The sequence below is a fragment of the Eutrigla gurnardus genome (assembly GCF_963514095.1).
Source record: "Eutrigla gurnardus genome assembly, chromosome: 22".
Lineage (NCBI taxonomy): Eukaryota > Metazoa > Chordata > Actinopteri > Perciformes > Triglidae > Eutrigla > Eutrigla gurnardus.
The window spans coordinates 6,864,884-6,887,400 of NC_139933.1; the positions used below are offsets into that span (position 1 = coordinate 6,864,884).

The window sequence follows — 22,517 nt, forward strand, 5'->3', positions numbered from 1 at the left end:
ATTAGAGCAGGGAGGCTCCTGTTATGTTGCATTCAAAGTATTTTTTTCAAATGGATGAATGATGGATGAAAAGGAATCAGGCAACAACAACAACAAAAAAGGCTCATTCAAGCACTTTTATTCAGGTTATGTCCTTCACTTAGCTACAGTGATGACTCCTAATCAAGAAGGCATCTTGAGGTCTGAGTGCCACTCTGTGACAGTAATTCCTATAACCTTCTGCCAGGCTGGCCACCGGGCTGCTGACACTAATGTCTCTCACCCCTGGAGGAGCTGAGCATCTCCTCCAGGAGGCGAGTCGACTCACTTAAAGGGCAGCCTTGTGCCTGGCTGTCACCCAGTGTTCCCCCCGTGAGTGATGGCAGGGTGCTGCTGCGGTGTGGGTGTCCCACGGGCTCAGTTAGCCCAGGGTGGCGCTCGCTGTGAGACGTCTGCGGAGGTGTCTGGTGAAATCCAGCTGTGCTCGGAGTAAACCCTGATTGACTATGGACTTCGGCAGCCAGCCCTGAGAACAACAGGAGGACATTCTTACACCCCTGAAAAGTTTTATGGTTGTTGGTTAGACGTGAGTGAGTATTCGTGTGTTCAATCAATTATACCATTTCTGGTTTTTACAATCCATATTTGATAAATAACACTAAATAAGGGGAAGCTATAAACCCCCCTCTGCCTTTGGTAAGGTGGATCACACCTCCATTCCTCTCCTCCCAACCGAGACAGCGCCTAAAAAAAAGATACACCATTTTTACGAGTTTTTGAAACTACAGATTGGCAGATGTTCTGTGCTGCAGCTGAAGGAGACATTCATGGACACACCGACTCTGACTCTGAACCTGGAGGATTTGAGGAAGTCCAGCTATGACCTACAGAAAGCCATCAGAGACGCTAAAAGATCCTACAGAGACAAATTGGAGTCTTACTACCACAGCTCTGACCCCAGACGCATGTGGTGTGGACTGCGATCCATCACCAACTACAAAGGAAGAAATAGCAGAGATACCCAGCCAGCTGCTTCTCTCCCAGACGAGCTCGATAGCTTCTATACACGGTTTGAGGCTAGGCTAGGACCAGACTGCACTCTGTCCCTAACAACAGATGATGTGAGGAGAGCTTTCTAAAGATTAAACCCTCTGAAGTCATCAAGGCCAAATGGACTTCCAGGCCGTGTCCTCAAAGGGACAGCTAGCGGAGGTGTTCGCCTCCATATATAACCTCTCCCTGAAACCGTCTTCAGTCCCCACCTGGTTCAAACAGTCCTTGTACCAAAGAAACCTTCTATTACATGCCTGTTTGATGTGGAGGAAAAACTCTTCGGGTCCAATTCTGTGGCTGGTTCAGATGAGATTGAATCACTGTCAGTGGAGAAGGAAGTTCACAACGAGTGGGACTATAGCCAGGCTTATATACAGAGTGGATTTCCTGACTCAATACACACCTATTTCCTAGAGAAAGACTTCCTGAGAAGTCACAGCGCGACTTCTCTCGGAACAAGACTGGCTTCTCTACACAATGTCACAACAGGGACCATTCATTCGCCTTGGAATGATCAATGTGAGAGAGCTGAGAGAGGGACGTTTCTTGGCGTTTGTCCGGGAAGGGGGAAAACAAAAGGTCATAGGATGATGAAATGAAAACTGTGAGGTAATTCGTTTTCTCCTACAATGACGAATGCCCTGTAGACCTGACCCCTGACCCCCATCATCACAAAGTGCTTCGAGCGGCTTGTCAAAACCCACATCTGCTCCATCCTCCCCGACATCTTGACCCCCTTCAATTTGCATACCGCCCCAATACGCCCTCGCCCTGACAGTACACACCGCCCTCTCCCATCTGGAAAAAGGAAACACTTACATGAGGATGCTGTTCATAGACTCAAAAACTATTGTGCCCGCTAAGATCGTTCCCAAGCTCAGAATCCTGGGCCTTAACACCTCTCTTAGCAACTGGATCCTGGACTTCCTGGTGGGCAGACCCCAGGTGGTGAGAATGGGCAACCTCACCTCCTCTGCACTGACCCTAAGCACCGGAGCCCCTCAGGGCTGCGTACTGAGTCCCCTCATGTATGCCCCGTTGACGTATGAATGTGAGGCCATACGCAGCTCCAACTCCATCCTTAAATCTGCAGACGATACCACCATCCTGGGTCTCATCTCCTACAATGATGAGACCGCCTACAGAGAGGAGTCAAGGACTTGGCATCATGTTGCCAGGACAACGACCTCACTCTCACATTCCACTTTGTACTTATTCAATATTTATATTCCTCATGTCCTTGTCCATTGCTGTCATTGCTATTGTCCTCAATATGTATATACTATGTAATGTTCTTGTGATTTTATTTAAAATGTTTTATTATGTATATTTTTATCAAAGGTCAAAAAGAATTTCAATGTACAGAATAACAAAAAAAACACTGACTTTTTTTATGAACAAAAGTTGTAATTCAAAATAATATTGTATTAATTTGATATAGTTGAATTGTTTTAAAAAAATAATTAAAAAACAGATAAATAATATAAACTGAAGCAAAAAAAGAAGGCATTTTTCCATTTAATCTCATTTAATCTATTTACTCTCACTGATGTAAAAAGCAGTTTTTGCGAGATTGTATTTCTTTCCAAAGTATTTTTAGTCTTCATCCATCATTGTTCTAAGCTCCATGTTATGACATGAGACAAAATATTGAGAAATAAGTGGAAGAGCAGCTTCAAATGAACATCGCACAGATCGGAGTGCATCTGTGTAATATACATTTATTGCACAAATTGCAAGTAATGGATCTTGCACATCCATTTCCTATTATTCTTCAGGAAAGGACAAATGCAATACAAATGTATTTACCTTTACATCCATATTAAGAAGCCACGTAAAGCGGCTTTTACCCATATCCTCGTCCAGAGCCTGAAGGATGATGCAGGTTGGGCCGTCCTCGGCTCTGTGAAATTATCATATTTATCGATTGTCACAGCTGCTTGTAATACAATACATTTAGATGGTGTGGTTAATAATAGTAAGCATTAGCAACATCACCATGGTAGTATAGTCATTGTCATTTAGCTCAAAGCTTTTGTTCTATTCCTCTATCCCCACACTCCCTCTGACATCTGTCTGATAGATTTTTTTAATCACATGCGATAAGACTGCAGACATTTAAGGCCACTGATATCAGCTGGAGCTGAGCATTTTACCACAGACTGTCAGAACAAATTGAGAGAGCAAATCAAAAACACTTTTGACATTTATTACTGTAGAGCTGATTTTCCCACTGTGTTCTGACATTTTACCACCTGCAAGAGATTACTCTACAAAGATGCTGTAAATAACAGATGTGTGTGTGCGGTATGCATTTTGTTCCTACCTCACAAAGCCTGCCTGAGGTGGGAAGGAATCCAGCTGAATGGCTGCACCTCCGAGGTAAACGCTGGACTTTTGTTTGGAACTGTGTCTGACACTCAGGAAGTCCCTTTGACCAATCAGATTCCCTGCTGTCCCGGCCGAAACCTCGTGTGTGACGACCGTTCCCGGGCCAACATGCTTCAGAACCTACGAGACGCAAATTTAGTTTGCAAAACGTTACGTGGACTGAATTTCAATGCAATGTTTGTGATGAGAGATCCAACAATATAACAATACATTTCTTGCTGCAATTATGCGGCTCACTTTGATTTGCTCTATGCTTGGGTTCCACTGGTGCATCTCCTCCACTCTGACAAACAGGAGTTCGTAGAGCTCGTCCACGCTGGCCTCCAGGACCGCCTCCAGCCTGAAGACCTTCCCGGCCCCAGGTATCACTTTGCTGCAGATCACATCCCCCTCGCTCTGTAGCACCAAACAAGCAGACACACGTGATCACAACACAATGGTCACTTAACTGGAGCCAAATGATCTTTCGGAGAAGAAACAATCAGATGTTACCTCCATGATCTCCACCTTCCATCCTTGGGTGTCTTCCAGCATACAGAGAGCCTTCCTCATTGCTTCTTGGCCATGCCGTACATAGAACAGCTGATGTTCTTTCGAATCCACAGGCTTTGTATCTTCACGTGTGGCCTCTGCAAACGATTACTCTTTAACAATCTATCAACAACAACATTCTGAAGCCAGAGTTTCTCTTTACCGTTATACTTCAATCCAGCATGTGTTCTCATACGATGCTTGGCCTGTCCCCATCTCTGCAGGTGTGTGAGCTCCTGGCCTATCACTGCCACAGCTGTGCGTTGAAGTCCTGAGCAGGGACAAAAAGAGAAAAGAAAAGCTCAGTCACTTACCCAGCATAAGCAAAAAAGGAATAAAGAAGAACACGATAATGGAGCGTTTACCTGCCAGACTCCTCAGATGTGGGTAGGAGATGCCACAGCAGAGCTTAACAACGGCAGGCAGCATGCTGTCTGTCTTTTGGCAGTGACAGCAAAGCAACAGAGTGCGCCTCGCGTCTTTATATGGCCTGCGAAGGACATTTCGGAGATAAGGGCCAGAGAAGAAGATAGGACATGTTCAGAATTCTGTCCCGAAGGCCACACTTGACAAGAGCTTTATTAACTAAAACACGGCTTTGGATGCAAGTCAGAGGAGAAAATCTCTGCAGGATCTAGGATTAATGCATTTGGTCCATTTTAAATCACATTTGATAGCACATCTGGAGAATTTCTCTTTCAACACAACGACCGCGACGGTGCAAACTACAGAAAAAAGTGCAGACAGAGCTCCACAGCTTCAGCAGATTAGTTCCTTTTTAATTCCTCCCAGGCGAAAAGAAAAATGATTAACGGGTTATGATTGACACCACGTAAACCACGAAATGGTCAAAATATTGAGGTTATATTTAGTCAGCCGATGAAATTACGTGACACTTTCACTGCAAGCCCTTGGCACTAATTGGCAGAAACCGATACAGGATGCTTGAGATGTCGTAGGTGTCGAGGGAAATGAAGTGTCGCACAAAGATAGAAAAAAAAATAGTGCAGCAGTGGATCATGTTTTTTATTATCATTAGTGTTGTTACTGTACATATTCATGTCCCTCTCTCCCAAGTTGTGTTCAAGCTTTCCACCTGTTAAGGGGATTTTTTTCCTGTCGGCACGTCCTCACGGAGGAAGATTGGGTCTCAATATAATTATTATTTGGCATTATTTGTTATAATTTGGCATTAAAATAAGTTAATTGAATGTGAAAAGATGCAAATGTACTGCTGTCGATGTCATTATAACACACGATACTACGATTTGAAATGATCATTTCTATTGAAGTGATTTTTATTAGTTATTTATATTCATCCTTGGAAGTGGCAGTCTTACAAATAATAATTAAGGGGTTTATGTGGCAGAGATAACACATAGTTGTGGACTCGGATCATAAATGTCATGTCGGCTGGGCTGAACTACTCGTGCGTAGATTGGACACGAAGGTGATCAGGAGAAGATGGCTAGGTTAATCCTCCAACAGCGCCTGTTTTGGTGACCTTTCTTCTGTGGGGTTGAGTTCATTATCCTCATCCTTTCTCCCTTGAGGCCAACCAGGAATGTAAGGTCAGCATGATATGTATGACTTGTTCAGAGAAGGTCAGAGGAGATGATTTTGGCAAATTATTATTTATGTGAATAAAAGTGACCCTGGGAACATGTTTATCATTGAAATGCATTTAATGAATTCATGAAGGCTCACTCACTCATGTAATCGTTTTATTTATGGCATCTAATAAGCATGGCACATGAAATATCACACACTAAAACCTTTCCTGTTTAAACTAAGGATCTTCCATCCACGTGACTCACATCTGCCCTCTACTATCCACATTCAACTCCAGCCTCTCACTCTGGAGGGGCTCCACTCTCTGTTCTTGTGTGATACGAGGGCTGTGTGTGCGTGAGGAGGAGTTACTGTCAGATCTGTCAAACATTTGGTCGAGAGCCCAATGCCGCCCTCTCCGCTGCCTTGCCGACCCGCTGCTGATAGAGCCTTTGCAGACAGCTGCCTCTTATCGCCCCGAGCCAACAGGTGTCCTTGTGAGAGGGATTCATGACGCCAATGTTGAACTCCACCTGCGGCCCAGGCCAGCTGACCTCCAACTACAGTCACGCCAGCAGGGAAGAGGCATGCTTTAGCAAGGACGTGTTGACGAATAGCCACTCGGACCCTCAGCATGAACCATCCATGATATCATTTGTGCAATTATGTGCACTTTAGAGCGCAACGTTAGGGCTCCGTGTCAGGGCGCCAAAGTGGTGAAATTCTGGGACATGATTGCATAACGCAGAATGCATCATGTGGCATGAAAGAGGGTGCAGAGTTCTATATGACGTTTCATCTCAACAGAGTCTTTGCTAAACCAGCTTTCTGGAACCCAGTGCTCACGTCAGAGGTCAACTGGGTTCATACAGCAGGGAATCAGGGGGTTTATCTCTTATTTGATATTTTCTTGATCCTCCTTGGACCCAGAAGTCCTTCCTCTCCGCCATCTTGAAGACTGTAGCATAGCTGCTATTTCTGCTCAGAGGAGCAAGGATCACCTCAGCCTTACATATCAGTTATTAACTTTGATTATGGATATAATTAAAGTCAACAAGAGTAGCGTTTCTCATCATTTATCGTCATTTCTCTTCAGTTTGAGAAAAGCTGTTTCTGGGGTGAACATCGGTGTGTCCTCTCCGTGTTGACTCCTTTTCACTCAGCATTGTTGTTCTAGTTTTTCTCAGTTTGCCATATTATATCTAATATTTCCTTGAACTTGTAATGATTTAACGCTTTGGTATATTCCACATTTATAACTGTAAACTCAGCTCTAATGTACCAGGAATCATGATGTCAATAATAATCTCTTTATCTATATTCTTGTTAGCCGGGAAGGTTAATGTGTGCAGCTCATACTTTTGCACATCCTGCCTGTCTAATTACCGTTGCTTATGGATTGGATTGTTTTTTATTTATTGACAAAAGTCCTTGTGTGGTATGTCTTCTAATCCCCAGGGTTTCTTTGCTTTTATTTTAATTGGTAATTCAAACACTCGTTTTTCTTCTGGTTCTGTTTTCTTTTATATTTATTCTTCACTCGAGGCTCGATTGTGTTTCCTTGGCAACAAATGGATGGCATTCACTTCGAATGATATGCTATTTTGATGGTTTAATGGTTAAAAGCCATGTTAGAATAGCCCTCTGGTGCATTAGTGGCCCAAGGGAACAAAGGGACTTGTTTGGGGATGGAATTTATAGTTTTCTTAATAAATAAGGTTTAAGATTACAATTAAATGTACTCTTCTTTCCTTCAGTGGAGGTCACTATGGATTGAAAGGCAAAATAAATTATTTGTCTTTTCCCCACAATAGTCCCTGTACTTAAGGTGTAACTAGGTTTAAAATTAGAGCTCGTTATAACAAACAACCTCTCATCTTGTCTCCCTATGTCATCTGTTTTGTTTTCTTGTGGGTAGAATTGCCACAATAGAAGGTGAGAAGGTAATTTATTCTAGCAAATATTGAATCAGTCTAGCTAAAGCCTGATGATATTATTATTTTATATTTTTGGGATCCATATTTTGAAGCTCTGTTTGATCAACAAGTTTCTGCCAAATTAGATAGTTATTTCATGTGGGAGATTTCTTGATTTCTTTTTTTGTTTTTTTTTGTTTTTTGTTATGGGATTATTAAATTATTATTAAAATAAAAATTGAATACTGCAATACCAGCCAGGTTCTTTTCATCTAACTAATCTGAAATAACATTAGATATTGAGACATTTCATCCTGTCCTTTTAATTTATTGCCAGATCCGACCTGATCTGCCAGGTGCTGGACTCAGATTGTGCTCTAGATTTGCTGCTGATCCATTTAACCTTTTATCCACAATAGAAATGACAGAGAGAGAGAAGAAGAAGAAGCACCTCCATTGTGTAGAACGATGCCAATATGAGAAATGCAACTCTTTTCAAGGGAATGATTAATATTCAGTTGGGAAGGTTTTTTTTTTACTTTAACCAGGATGAAACAGCATGAATTTATAGTTTGTCTATATCAATTCTAACTTGTTTATCCCCATCTTAGTTTAGCATGTTAGCATGACAACATTTGCCAATTAACATTACAGCTGAGGCTGACGGTGACTCTACACCAATATTTCATCCAAAACTACCAACGTCATCATCATTGGCATTGACTATAAATGTCTGGACAAATGTTTCATGCAATATGAACATGCCTATTGTATAATGTATTAATGAATATGGACAAAACATCTACATGGCAAATATGCTATAGAAAATGTGTCATGTCATACATAAAGGGATGAGTAAACAAGGGAACTAATCAATCCCCATAATTAGGAAAAAGACATAACAGAGTCATCACTATGGAGATGAGTGACCTCTATACACTCTGATGTGGATTGTCTTGAGCTCCTGCGTGGACTTCAAGGACTTCTGCATCTTCAATCCGCTCTACAAAAGAATAATTAAGTGTTTACTCAAAGCAGTGTTGTAAAGAAAAAAATGAATAACTTGAATATGTTAGCAAGTAACAGATTGATTATAGTCATCTATAGTGGTTATTTTTATTAAAAAATACACATTTCAAATGATTAGGAAATAAAATACTGTATTTTTATTGTTAAAAAAATCTTGGCGTTGGTAGTTTTTATTCTATACTTAATGCCATCCCCCAATTGTATATTATTACTGAATATTGGCCACTAATATTCAGCAGAAAAACTGTATTTCACCCTATTGAACAGAGTCATTTATCTGTGGTTTACATGTGTGCCAAACTGCACATTCAATTTAAAGAAAGATCAATTATTTCATACTGGCATACTATAAATGACCCCAATGTAATGGCTGCTACAAAAACAATCCCTCTCAATCATCACTATGACTTAGTAGAAGTGTGTGGCGGTACCTGTTTGCAGAGACTCTCACACTGACTTATGTTTTCTCTTTTCAATTTATTTTTTGTATTCGTGACTCTTCTAGGGTTTAGAATAAGCATTTGAGCCCACGTCGGGGTGTTAGCCAGTAATCAGGGTTATACAGCCAGTTCTCACATTGTCACTCCTGTCGATGTTCCAAGGCTCACTAATGCCGGTTCTCCTTTGACCACCTCTGCACTCTACTGAGCCGGAGCGAGGCGGCTATTTAACAACAGCAACCAACAGTGCCACTTTATATTATACCTTCACAGGAAAATCTGAAGGCTTATGGGAGGACACCAAAGAGGAAAAACAAACTAAAAGGCATTAACTCACACTACACAAACCGGACCACACCAACAATACGGTTCAAATGGCCCTGAGAATGAGAACAGTATAGTGCACCATTTATTTACCTGGTTTTTCGTTGCAGGCGGCTCGGGTCTCTTTGCATGAGCTGTGAACGTAGTTCAACAATGTTCAGCACGACTTTAAAACAGTTAAACACACAAGAGCCAGATAAAGGAGCTCATCCCGACCTCGTTCTCGGTGGTTTCATCCATGGACCACACACCGACAGCAGCGATGCAGCAGGGTGAAAAGTCTGCTGAAGGTTCTGCTGGTGACGACCCGAGAGGTCGACACCATCCAGAGCTCGCTTGATCATCCCCATCACCAGGTCTTTCTCTGGGGAGACAGCACAGGGTTATGCACGATTGTGGAACGTCTGTATGATAATGGAAGCTGCTGGTTTTCTGTCAACTGTTTGAATACATTTCTATGTAATGATAGCTCTATGCACTGACGTCTATGCACTATGCATGAAGCATTTTTACCTCTTTGGCCTGCGAGCAGAAGCCACTGCTGGACTGTAGACAAGGAATCTGTCTGCAGGATCTGGCAAAGTAGCTCAAATACCTGACAAGAGAGCAGCAGCAAGTATGTGAACCACAATTTATACTCAAGCTGCTCTTATGTTTTCTTAAGATGCCTGAACATCAACCTTGGGCGAAAAGCTATATGCACTCTGAGGTATTATTACTACAGTTGCAAGTTTCTGACACTTGAGGAGTATATCACCATGAGTTCCTGATCATGGAAGGGCTGGCGCTGGGAAAGGGGTCTGCGTTGGTAGGAGTTGGTGGATGGAGGGATGATTCTCCCTGTTTCAGCCGAATATTGGGTCTTTCGGCGGACAAACTCTTCCTCTGGTTGGACCTTTAATACATTGACAACATCACATTCTTCAGTCCAGAAACTTCCCAGTGTGATTTTTATTTTATTTTTTAAGTTCGTAATTTAGGTATGTAACAAGAAATGTATTTACGAGATTAAACCTAAAACAATTGGGACCTGAGTAGAAGTGTTACCTCATCATCATCAATCACTGACATGAAGACAATACATGCATTGTGTAACAGAAATGCTGAAACATTGTGTTGTTTTTGACATAAATGCTTTGTTGTCAGGCACAGGATATTATGCAATCCATCATATTTCTTGATTCCAATCGGTAACGTACACATGCCTCTTTTTTGTCCTTTTGTGCTTGAGAAGACAAATTGACTTTGGCAGCGAGTTCTTTAAGTTCATCCCTCCAGGCCTCCGAAAATTGTACTGTGAAATATGAAAAAAAAATTGTATTCTTACGCACATTTGCATTCTTTGTGAAGTCAGAACTTTCCAAGAAGCGTTGAGAAAAACGTAAGCGTAACATAGAAAAACAATACCTGATTTGTCTCTGTTATTACCCCACCCATGAGGATTCTGATTCGGAAATGCAAAAGATGAATTGGTTGCTTTCCTGAGGATGTGACTCTTGAGAAGCGGATGAGGGAATAATGATGAGGTGACGAACCAATCATCCCTCACCATGCAAACAGGCCTGCCGTTGAGCCCTTTGGGAAAGAGAGGCACAACATTCACAGTTCAAAAACCTGTTGAGCTCTTCAAAAGTATACAATCAAAACGAATGCCCTGAAGTAATGAAAGGTGATGCTTTCACCAGAGCCTCTGAGATGAAAGCATCGTCTCTTGCCAATAATACACTGTCTCTTTAATGTTTCATACTAGTATTCTGGGCTGCCATCTAGCTGCTCATGAAACATTTCCTCTTCTGTCAAATTGTGAAATATGAGAGGGGTTGTTTCCACAACACCAACGGAATAAGCACAAGCATTTAAGAGCCATGGTAAATAAAAATTCATGTCAGGTAGGTAAGGATATGAAAAGGCATTATTGTAACTTTCAAAGCAATTTACGCAAAATGAAGGAGATGATTTCCTCCTGCTGCATGCTCACCTTGGATGTGCTTCATCCTGTGCGGGTGAGGGTTGTGCCGGGAGAAGAACGATTGATGACTCATGGCGCCGAAAGGCGGGCTGCTCTTCATCGGCGTCCTGGTGAATTCAGGGGTGAACGGCACCTGATTACTTCGACCGCGGCTCGTCTCTCCTGTCGTTCCACGGGAGGCTGGACTCCACCACATGTCTTGGAATAATGTCTGGAGGTTGTGTTGCGTTGAGAGAAAGGGGGGGAAAAATCCAGTCCCAAGAAATGTGCGAAGTTGTGACGACAAATGCTAAAAACTAAAACCAAAGAAAATAGCAAAACATTTCAGTTACTTGAGAAGTTCGAGGTGCCACTTCACCTCTGAGAACATCCTGCAGCTCGAAGCCGTTGGTGGTTAATGTGCTGTGTTGCTTTTGTTGCTAAGAAACCTCCACTAAACAAGAAACCAAGGCATCTGTGCACAATGAGTGACTGGCATTCCAGCGTGGACTGGACATTCAATGTGATATAAAAGCTTTATGAAGAGATGTTGAAAAGTTAAAAATGAAGTTGATGGAACCTCAGCAGGCGGCAAATACTCCACCGCACATATTAGACAAGCGCCTTCTGAACTTAAACAACATGCTCTGTCTTGGGATTTTATCTTAATATCACTCAGAAGGTCATGTTTACCGCTGTGGCTGAGCATGTATGAGGAAAACAACCCGAGTGCTGGTGAAATTTCATTGTTCAGGCCCTGTAGCCAATCAGCTGTGTCTTCAGGTATGTTCAACCATTCATTCGTCAACTATTCTGGTAGGTTCTATGGTAGCTGTTGTAAAGTGAGTGATCTGCACAAACAAAAATACTCTTAACTCTCTGAATTCTTGACGGATTGACAAACGATGGGGTTTATTACAAACGTTAACGTGGCTAGGTTTTCCTGAGATCTAATCTTTTATCTAAATGATAATCTTTGTGGATGTTGTATTTATTAGCTGGCTAATAACAAGAGGCTGTGAGAACTATTACAAAGTTTACTTTTACATCAGTGGGAGAGGCTCTTTCATCCATCACAGACCATCCATTTGTAACTTCTGAGTTTTGCGCGGGTGATGTTTATAACACCAAATAAATGATACTCCTGGTGCATCCATTAGCTTGTATGTTTTAGTTTTGTGTGGATTGTGTCCATCTTCCAGCTTCTCCATCTCCATCCACTTCAAACCCCCGGTGATAAGAGCTGGTGCTCTCATCACCGGGGGTTCACAGCCAAAGTAAATGACCTTATATTCATACAAACATGTAAACACCTTTCCAGCATACTTTCTTATTTTCGTTATAAAAACATCTAAGCCTATGCACTAAGGACTGAATGTTATTTTCATATGAAAGTATACAGTATCATAACTACATCTAAATCGGTTGAATATTGAGCAAGCTATGGTAATTCCACTAGTTTATGTACCATACATTCATGTTATGAGTGGCCGTGCTGCCTGTGGCAAGATGGCCGCCATGTGGCAACGTCGGTCCCCATTGACCAGCAGCGCAGGTGAGTCGTCTAGCCTTTATATATGTCTACTACGCACTTGTACAGGTGAGTTATGGCGCCTGCCACCTGGTGGGCGGATTGTGTTTTACTCGACCTTAAACCCCAGCCCATAGGATTTGCCTCCGTTTGGTGGAATGATCTGGAGGCCGTTAAAAATCCAATCAGGGGTGCTTAACGAGGGTTTTCCCATCACTTATGAAGTACAGCTAGCCTCATATCAAAAATGATCAGCAATTAATTTACTAAAAACCTCATTGATCTCAGATTCAAACATATTGAAAACCTGGGCTTTAATTAATGCAATTTCCGAAAATGTCACAGTAACTTCAATTAATCAACGTCATGAGCTGTTTAATTAACTTCACCATGCTGGAAAAAATTACTTACTTTTCAATCATTACCTTTGAGTTTTTAAAACGTACAGGTGACACTGTAAAAATGCATTGATTGATTGTTCCTCCTTATTGTTTATTGATCATATATATCTATTATTCCACGCTTTGATTCATACATAAAGATATCTGTCTTGAATATTAGTGATGGGCTTTTGAAGAATATGCTCTTTCTTTAAGATGTCATTTTCTCTGATCTATAATGCCAATTTCTGTTTCTGTCCTCTCTGACATGACTGATATTTTCTCTGATTTATGCCTTATATTATATTGACTGGTCCCTGCTCTGATGCATTTAACAATGTTGTTTCTATCTCTTCTATTTTACCACTAACTAGAATAAACATCCCATCCATATCTGCAGGTATAGTAGTTTTTTGGAAGAATTATTATATGAATTTAATTTTAGCAGGATTATTTCTTTTAATGGGTGATTTATCTTTTAAGGTTATGGTTGCACATCATGTGAGACCACTTTAAATTATTAGCTTTCTGTTCCTCCTGACCATCTTATTCTAATAACTTCCCTTGTGAAGTTTAACTCGGACAAACATGAAGAGCAAAACATCTTGTATATAAAATATTTTTCTTCTATTTTTCATCTCAACATCCTAATTGACACACACACACACACACACACACACACACACACACACACACACACACACACACACACACACACACACACACACACACACACACACACAAATGCAGTGGAAAATGATAGAGAATATAACTTTTCCAGAAGAAAATGGAACACACAGTCGCAGCGATATCTCCAGCTGTGATAAAAGATCAGAAAAATAAAATAAAGAGAAGAGAGAGCAAGAAAGAGAACATTCACTTCACATTGCAAATTGAACTTTATCTGGCATTTGCACAAGAAATTTAATTTGGTCTTATACAAAACCCTTTTTCATTAAATGTCTCCTTTTCCTCTTTAACTCCTCCACACACCTCTCCTCCGTCAATGTATTTGATTCTCTATGTTATCGAGACATTTTCGGACACAATAAAAAAAAAAAAACCTTGTTAGAAAAGCAGATGGGAAATTGGAATAGAAAGCTCTTGCTCCGACTGGAAAAGACATTTTATTTCACACCATTAGCTCTGTTAATAACTGGATCTCCACTAAGACTCCTTCGTCTATTAGAAACTCGTATTGTTTCTTAAGGTTAACAGCGAGAGAAAACACCAGGGGTCACCAAAGTAGGACTCATTATCTCATAATCACTGGCACTCTGAGAGAATGATTCTGCACTGTTGGATTCTTTCAATCACTAGCCGGTCTTTGTTACATTTCCGTCCGGTTTCTAATGTACCAGTGTTCAACCGACATTATCGGAGGTCATTTTCTACCTCCCGTGAACGGCATGTCACTCCTCACTTCACCTCACTGCTCATTTTCCCATGATCCCCTCACCCCTCAGCCACAGCGCTGCTTCTAGAGTCGGACAATATATATTGTTTGTGCTTTAATATTATTATTAGCTTTAACATTGTCTAACAGGTCTTTGCATTTAAGAAATGTGTAAAAGTGTATATGTGTATTTTTAGAAATTTAAGACACACAAATACCTATCTATTGTTTCTTGTTCTATTATTTGCTCGGTCAGCAGGTTTAGTGCAGGACATTTTTTACGAGGCTCAGCAACAGATGCTTTTGTTTGTTTCAAAACAACCACACAATTTAAACTATTATATACCACTCGTATTAACTCTAATAGCCTTTACATCAATGCATCCTCAATGCTCTCTCATTGCTGCACAAAGCTGGTGTATTTTTGTACAATAATCAGTATAGGTGTATGTTCTCTCTATTCAGTTAATTGTTGGGTTGAATGTAGGGAGGCTGCTCTACTGTACTTTCACTTCAGCGTATTATTAGTCTGTCAGGCTCCAGCATGTCTGTACACAGCTAAGAAATCTTTCTGTCAATGGTCACTGCCATAGAACACAGCTAAGGCGTTGCCATGCAACCAGGGGTGGTTTAATGTAACTTTTATGTTGCTTGTTTTTTTTACTTTGCACACAATTAAAACCTGGCATGGTTGAGGACAGGGCTGTGCTTGTATTCAGCAGTTATTTGACAATGTGTCAGTATGTACAATTTATACAGTGGCTAGAAAAAGGAAATCATCCCTTTTTCATATGTGACATAAACGTGCTCTGCCTTGATAATACTCTCCCGTCACATTTATGGACGGAAACAATTTGCGATTCACAAATCACAGCTGCCATTTGTGATAAAAAAAAAAAAGAAAAAAATATTTTTTTAATCACAAATGGCATCCCTGCCGCCAGCATTTTGTGCTGCACTTCTAAGATTTGAGTGTGTGAACAGAATAAGAAACGTACAGACATATGCATGCCTTCTCTGGAGTGACATTTGGGGATTTGAGCGTCCCTAAAATCTGTAATATTACTTAGAATTGAAACTGCGTCTACACATCTTTTAAGTTGTATCTATCATCTTCTCTTTTTTTTTAACTTAGATAAGATAAATATTATTGATCCCCAGGGGCCAGACCAGGGTGCCTTCGCCCAAGGTCATCTGGATGACCCTGAACAAGATAAGCGATGGTAGATCTTGGATGGATGGATAGATGGATAATTTCTTTATTGTAAGGACAAAAATAAGTACAAGGTACACAGAGAACGGACAAAAAAACCACACCCAAACAATTAGATCTATATAAAATATTGATTCATAAATACAATGCAAGCAGAATAGAAACAGTAACCACAACCAGAGTTGTGCATGAACTCTTAGGGCAATACTGTCTTAAGCAAAGGAAGCATGCTTCTGCGAAAAACGTTTTATTTGTTTTTTTTATCATAAATTACTCATGATATGATAATGATGATTTAATAATGCTTTATTTCTTATTCATATTCAGTTATCCATCTATTTGACCTAATAAGTGCATTTTTTTGTACTTCCATTATCAGACTTATTTTATTTAGATGAGTTGCCCCCTGCTGGCTGTTAGAAATAATGCATGTTTAAGGCACTCCGCACACTAAATGTACAGATCGGTTGCCGCCTGGGTAGCCCTCTGTTACTTAGACATTTTGGGGTTGGCTGACTCTGGCACTGGTCAAGGACATAATAATAATAATAATAATAATAATAATAATAATAATAATAATAATAATAATAATAATAAAATGCGATAGACTAGAGCACCAAACTTCAAATCTCAACTGCACATCTGTAAAGTTTCATTACTGCCTCTTGCATGGTTGCAACGCTGTAGCAGAAATCCAGACATCTGTCCACAGGGTGAAAACAACACCAGCGCCACTGCTGCTAAAAAGTCAGAGTGTAGAATTGCATAACAATATGTCATAAAACAAGGTCATAAGAGTATGTCATAAAAATGTATGCCATGAAAAAGTCATGAATAATAAAATCTAAAACGTCATGAAACGTGCCATAAAAAGGCACATAGCATGTCATAAAAATGTCATAAAAATGACAAGACCACGTTTCATTCATTTGATTTTCCTTAATGTACTCTGCAATAAAAAACCTTAGAGATATTACATAGATAAACGTAATTGCATTGTCTCATCATATCATCATATACTCATACATCACACTGACACACCGTTCACTGTTCTGTCACGCACGCGCGCGCGCACACACGCGCAACAAGACGCCGCCACAGCGCAGGACAGGCAGCTGTGCGTCCGGCGGACGGATGAAGGATGCGTCGCACGGACCCGCGCGCATAGAGAAACTCTGCGCTCCAGAACAGTCGCAGGTTTGATTTCCCAGTCTGTTAGGGGGTGGGGGGAGGGGGGTTGTTGGACGCTCCTCACTCAGGATGGCAGCGGAGCAAGGCTCCACCAAGATAACTCCCGAAGTGCTGCAGGAGATGCTCCGCTACTACAACCTGAGCCGCCAGGAGTTCATCGACGCGTACAACATCCAGCCGCTCGTCTACATCCCCGAGTTGCCCTACAGCGCCAAGGCCACCTTCGTCATCATATACATGCTCATCTTCCTCCTCGCGCTGGCCGGAAATAGTTTGGTCATCTACATCATTTTGAAGAAACGCGCGATCCAGACGGCGACCGATATTTTCATCTGCTCGCTGGCGGTCAGCGACCTGCTCATCACTTTCTTCTGCGTGCCGTTCACGCTGCTGCAGAACATCTCGTCGGAGTGGTTCGGGGGTGAGTTTGGGAAACTTCTCAACTTCTTTATTAAGAGCCAATCAGACGGCGTTAATGATTTCAATAAGCAATTAGAGAAGAAGCCAATTAAAACTTCATCCGCTTATATGAGAGATCCACGCCCTAAAATCAGAAAGGACTGCTGTCATCTACTCCAAAATCTGTGACACAGCAGCGCTGATTCAGACAGACAGGTTGTCAAGACAACAAGTGGAGCAAGTCGCGCTAATTAGGTTGGTCAGTAAACAAACAGCACATCCATCCCTTCAGGGAACGAGAAGCCAATACCTCTTAATGACAGACTGACCTCCTGTCTCCTCCAGGGTTCAGAATAAATACAGAACTAATACTGATATATTCAAATACATGGAATAAAATATGACGATTGAACTATTCAGCCTTGGAATATTGCAGGCTGTTTATTTATTTGTTTTATTGCAAGATCCACTTTTTTTGTGTGTGTTTTGAGTTTTTGATGCCATAAATGCAATGTTAACTTCTTTTTGATGATAATATTTAAGGTGGAATCACATCACAGCATTCATGCATTGTCTCTTCTACAGCCTCTAGCTCGATCAAAAGCACATTTGCCCACCTTGATTGAAACATTCAGTGTATCGTAGTGATTTGAAGGCCAGCTCAAAGCATCTCCCCCCCTTTTAAAAAATGCAGTCACAATTAGTTTAGTGTGGATCAGGTTAGACTTAATTTAATTAAGTCTCCGTGGTTTCACCTCTGTGCTTCATTAGATGAGAAGTATGTGTGTTTAAGAGTACCCAGAAATGGTTATTTGGTCATTTCAATGAAGCCCCACAGGGGAGATGAAAAGGACGAAGGAGAGCTCGCCCTCTCCAACAAGCATGAATGGAAATGTTTGATATTGTTTCTCAGCACCTCATTGTCCCACCTCTGTTTTTCTTGCAGGGGTTCTGGTTTGCAAGACAGTCCCCTTTGTACAGACTACTGCCATAGTGACTGGCATCCTCACAATGACCTGCATTGCCATTGAGAGATACCAGGGCATTGTCTTCCCACTGAAAATGAGGAGGCAGTACTCGTCAAAACGAGCATACAATATGCTAGGTATTCTGTGTGTGCACGAGTGGCTTATTGTGCTTTTAGTCGTGAATATCGTTTGTGTGTTCAAGGAAACCTCTGCTCTGTGAGCAAGATAAAGGCTGCAGTGGTTTATAAAAAAAAGTAAGTAACCATTATGTTAAGCCTCTGGTATAATTGCATTGAGAACGTGAACGCGACCTCACATATGCTGTGTTTCTGTGATCCAGTCAAAGCTAGAATGATACTGTTTTGTGTGTAAGAACCTGGAAATGTCAGAGAGAAAGGTGGGGAACTGTCGGTCTGACACTTGAAGAAGGCCGATTTCTCTAGGCTGCACGCAGACAGGATTCAGTAATACGTTGTATTTGTATAGTGCTTTTAAAGGACCTCAAAGACACTTTACATGTAAGTAAAAAACTATAGTAAAAACCACAGGTTAAACACACATTAAAAGCAGTTCTGAAGAGGATTTGAATGGATAAACTGCATGTATCAGGTTTATTTTTATTGTCATATAGTATTTATCATTACTCTTACTATTGTTGGATAATGTATCCTGTTCCTTGATGAAAATGTAAAACTAAAAAAACTAAAGAAATATCATTATTGTTATCATTATTCGTCATACATATAAAACATCATATTTGTCAGGCTTGAGTTAGACTGACACCAAAAAAATACTACAAATATTAGCCCTTCGAATGAGTGTTTTCTCATCCTCATCCTCCTTTATTAGAATTAGCTGCACAGTAAGGCAAGGCATTCTGGGAGTTGAGAACAAATAAATTAGGAAGCTTGCTCTCAGCATGATTGACAGCTTGTTAATTACCTGAAAGTGGAACTCAATTGTGCAGGTGCTGTGACAGCCCTTTGGCAATAGTCACACACAGGTTTCTCTGTGAATATCACTAGCTGTTGTACGTCTCAAGGTTGTGGCATTTGGACCGTTTTTGATCTGTTTTATTTCTCCGTCTCCTGCAGGGCTGGTATGGATCGCCTCAGTGATGGTGGGCTCACCCATGCTTTTTGTGCAGAAGCTAGAGGTAAGTGACGCCGCCCTCAAGCAACCTTACATTCAAGTTAGGAACTGATTCCGCACAGAAGAGCAGATGATGAAATATCAAGATTCAGGCGGTCCCACATCACCTTGTCCTCCAAACTGACAATTTGTCCTATTTAGTTTAGTATCCTGTCAGAAATCAGTTTTTAATGACTGCAATCAGTCGCTTCTGCGATCTCCCATCAACCCAAATGCAGGGCTCAGAGTTGGAGCGCGGAACGATGAAGGAAGTGTTAATGACAGGTTGCAGAGAATGGATGAATCTAGAGAGTCTGGCTGATAGAGGCAGAGATTGAGGGGAGCCGATGAGTGGTGAAAGTGAGGCAGATGGCAGGATGAAAGTAATGAAAAGGATGCAGGAAGTGTTCTGCGGCGCAGAGATGCCTGTTAGGAGCAACTTGGAATAAGCACACGAGAAGTAAACTTCAAAGCACGAGTCAAGGACTTTTTTTCCCCAGCTACTTATCTCCACCATTTTTTCGTTTTCTCTGTGTAACTTCAGAGGGAAGTCAGTGACCCGCCTGAGGGTCAGGCTGAGCCAACCAGGTTGAACAAAAAGTGGATTCGGTGTCCGACCCAATTCGACCAGTCTTTAGCCCCTGTCTCTACTACTAACCATTCAGGAGATACAGCCAAAATGAAAAAGGAATCAACCCTAACTACATTTATGCTGATGTCTCGGGAACGGGAGGTCGTAGAAACTCGGGAGTGGGTGGCATCTGACCCATTTGAACTATGACTTACTATTCTGGAGATACAGCCGAAATTAAAAAAGGATTTAGCCCCAAACCTAACCCTAACTCCAAATACAACCCTAACCCCAACCCCAACCCTAACCCTAACCCTAACCCTAACCCTAGCAACAACCCTGAACTTAACGGAGGGTCCTAGAGACTCGGGACCCTTCTGAACACACCAGTCTGCCCGTGTCTCTACGACTTACCGTTCTGGAGATACAGCCACAATAATAGCTAATATACGGTAAGCTGCTGATATCTCGGGTCATAGAGACTGGGGAGTGGGTGCTGTCTGGCCTAATTCGAAGTTCCGGAGATACAGCCAAAATAAAAAGGAAGTAACCCTAACTCTCCAGACTTTTGCTGTTTGTAGCATCTTCTTTCACTGGCAGATGCATCTCTTTCTTGTAATCTGGAGATACTCTGCACATAATTGGCTGTCAGTGCAAAACTGTGAGAAAATGTTGTGGATAAAAACCACCCTGTCATACAGATCTACATGTGGATCATTCTACCAGGACTAAGAGCTTTTCTCCCTCCCTCCCAAAGGTGAAGTACGACTTCTTGTACGATCACTACCACGTGTGTTGTCAGGAGGGATGGCACTCTGTGACTCACAGGCAGGTGTACACCACCTTCATCATGGTGGCTCTTTTCCTGCTCCCGCTGGCAGCCATGCTTTTCCTCTACACGCGCATCGGCATCGAGTTGTGGATCCGCAAGAGGGTGGGCGACTCCTCAGTCCTCAACACCATGAACCACAGGGAGATCAGTAAGATATCAAGGTGGGTTTAGACACCACAGGTGACATACTTTCATACTCAAAATATTTATTTTAAGCTTCATGTCTCCTGGTCGTATGGATTCAACTCCTCTGAGTGGTATTTTTGGCCTCGTTTTTTCCATTTCAATTAACACAATTGCCTGTTGTAGTGGGTGGGAGGCCAGTGAGGGATCACTGGGGTCAGCATGGTGGCAAATAAATTCTGGTTATGTTTCAGGAAGGGGAGGATGGTCAAACATTGTACACCCACAATCCATCCATCCGTTTTTGCTCTTTTCCACTTGAAAATGGTCTTTTTTCTTTTACAGGAAAAAGAAGAGAGCCGTCAAGATGATGATCACCATTGTTCTGCTGTTCACCATCTGCTGGGCCCCGTTCCACACAGTCCACATGCTGTTTGAGTACTGTAAGTATTGCTGGAGTCCGCATGGATTTCAATGTGATGTAGATTATGCGGTTATTATTTCACTTCTCTGTGTGTGCGATTGTCCAGATGACCTGGAGAACAAATACGACGGAGTCACGCTCAACATGATCGTCGCTGTTGTTCAGGCCATCGGGTTCTTCAACAGCTTCAACAATCCCATCGTGTACGCCTTCATGAACGAGAACTTCAAGAAGAGCTGCGTCTCCACCCTCTCCCAGTGCATACAGAAGCCCAACCAGCAGGGCCGCGCAGCGGTGGCGCCCAAACTGACCGTGCAGTTCATAAAACCACAAAGCAGAGAAGCTTTCCTTGCATCGGACGAAGGCGGCAGCTCGAAGCAGCTCTCGGCGGAGAAAGGGCCTTCGAGGTCTTCGCACGGAGAGAGCTCGTTGGAAATAATAGGAGAGAAAATCTCCACCATCCAAACGGAGCTCCCCGCAAACAGCTCCTCTCAAGTCAAATGAGGAGCAACTCAAAGCACGGCTGATTGGCTCTCATATAAAAACAAAACGTTAGAGCTATAAAAGCCCATCACTGGGGGAACAACCGGGCTTGTATCCTCCAGGTGTGACCGTTTAATCTGTAAAATAATTTTAAATGAATCAAAGAGAAATAGTATTTATATTGACATCAAAAGTGATTGTAATATGTAGAAAAAAAGTCTACGATTAGTTTTATTTCATGATTTTTTTGACATACTATATCAGTGGTTCCTAAACTTTTTCTGCAGGCTTTTGTATAAAAAAATGTCATGCACCCTTCTCTATGAAATCTGTTTTCAATTTCTCAGATTCTGTTTTATTTTGTCCCTAATTCCGTTGCATTTTCAAAATTCTATATTTTAGAATTAAAGAGATAATCATGTGGTTGATCAAATAAATCAAAAATAAAATATGAGAAATGTATTGAATAAATTCCTTGTCATTCAGAGACCAAGTGCATAAATATGCAAGTGCATGCGCAATCATGTATGGTGGTCATAATAAACCACCCACTTTTTTCAATAACTTTGGATCTTTGCATCTGTGATCAACTCGCTGCTATTTAAGTTTCACTTTCAGTTCATTTGTCAACGTTTCTGATGTGAGATTGTTTGTTGCTGCTCATCACATGGATTCTTCTGGGTCGAGTCATCTTTATGTTGACAAAACTCAGA

At 41.5% G+C, this 22,517-nt stretch overlaps 3 protein-coding genes across 3 annotated transcripts; 1 reads left to right on the top strand and 2 right to left on the bottom strand.

Moving 5' to 3' along the window:
- Positions 1–195: 195 nt before the first annotated feature.
- star2 (steroidogenic acute regulatory protein 2) lies at positions 196–4,394 on the bottom strand. Its single transcript, XM_084039985.1, has 7 exons — positions 4,320–4,394; positions 4,118–4,225; positions 3,916–4,052; positions 3,661–3,819; positions 3,359–3,543; positions 2,842–2,935; positions 196–505 (listed from the first exon to the last, which is right to left on the bottom strand). Exons 1-7 carry the CDS (start codon positions 4,381–4,383, stop codon positions 401–403), a joined length of 852 nt encoding a protein of 283 aa, XP_083896111.1. The 5' UTR covers positions 4,384–4,394; the 3' UTR covers positions 196–400.
- Positions 4,395–8,326: 3,932 nt separating this feature from the next.
- tbata (thymus, brain and testes associated) lies at positions 8,327–11,545 on the bottom strand. Its single transcript, XM_084039855.1, has 8 exons — positions 11,193–11,545; positions 10,622–10,789; positions 10,420–10,508; positions 9,972–10,109; positions 9,728–9,809; positions 9,431–9,578; positions 9,308–9,348; positions 8,327–8,424 (listed from the first exon to the last, which is right to left on the bottom strand). The coding sequence occupies exons 1-8, from the start codon at positions 11,377–11,379 to the stop codon at positions 8,354–8,356; spliced, it is 924 nt and encodes a 307-aa protein (XP_083895981.1). The 5' UTR covers positions 11,380–11,545; the 3' UTR covers positions 8,327–8,353.
- A 5,380-nt stretch (positions 11,546–16,925) lies between these two features.
- Positions 16,926–21,826, top strand: qrfprb (pyroglutamylated RFamide peptide receptor b). The gene is made up of 6 exons (XM_084039953.1): positions 16,926–17,294; positions 18,219–18,377; positions 19,335–19,396; positions 20,700–20,935; positions 21,243–21,340; positions 21,428–21,826. Exons 1-6 carry the CDS (start codon positions 16,943–16,945, stop codon positions 21,823–21,825), a joined length of 1,305 nt encoding a protein of 434 aa, XP_083896079.1. The 5' UTR covers positions 16,926–16,942; the 3' UTR covers position 21,826.
- Positions 21,827–22,517: the final 691 nt, after the last annotated feature.

Excerpts from the sequence above, each read along its gene's own strand:
- star2 (XM_084039985.1), bottom strand. The coding sequence starts at position 4,383 with ATGCTGCCTGCCGTTGTTAAGCTCTGCTGTGGCATCTCCTACCCACAT. Across the intron at positions 4,053-4,117 it reads TGCTGGATTGAAGTATAACG|AGGCCACACGTGAAGATACA; the intron begins GTAAAGAGAAAC and ends AATCGTTTGCAG. Across the intron at positions 2,936-3,358 it reads CCTCAGGCAGGCTTTGTGAG|AGCCGAGGACGGCCCAACCT; the intron begins GTAGGAACAAAA and ends ATAATTTCACAG.
- tbata (XM_084039855.1), bottom strand. The coding sequence starts at position 11,379 with ATGTGGTGGAGTCCAGCCTCCCGTGGAACGACAGGAGAGACGAGCCGC. Across the intron at positions 10,790-11,192 it reads CAGGATGAAGCACATCCAAG|GGCTCAACGGCAGGCCTGTT; the intron begins GTGAGCATGCAG and ends TCTTTCCCAAAG. Across the intron at positions 9,810-9,971 it reads TCCATGATCAGGAACTCATG|GTATTTGAGCTACTTTGCCA; the intron begins GTGATATACTCC and ends CTCTCTTGTCAG.
- qrfprb (XM_084039953.1), top strand. The coding sequence starts at position 16,943 with ATGGCAGCGGAGCAAGGCTCCACCAAGATAACTCCCGAAGTGCTGCAG. Across the intron at positions 17,295-18,218 it reads CTCGTCGGAGTGGTTCGGGG|GGGTTCTGGTTTGCAAGACA; the intron begins GTGAGTTTGGGA and ends TTTTTCTTGCAG. Across the intron at positions 18,378-19,334 it reads ACGAGCATACAATATGCTAG|GGCTGGTATGGATCGCCTCA; the intron begins GTATTCTGTGTG and ends CGTCTCCTGCAG.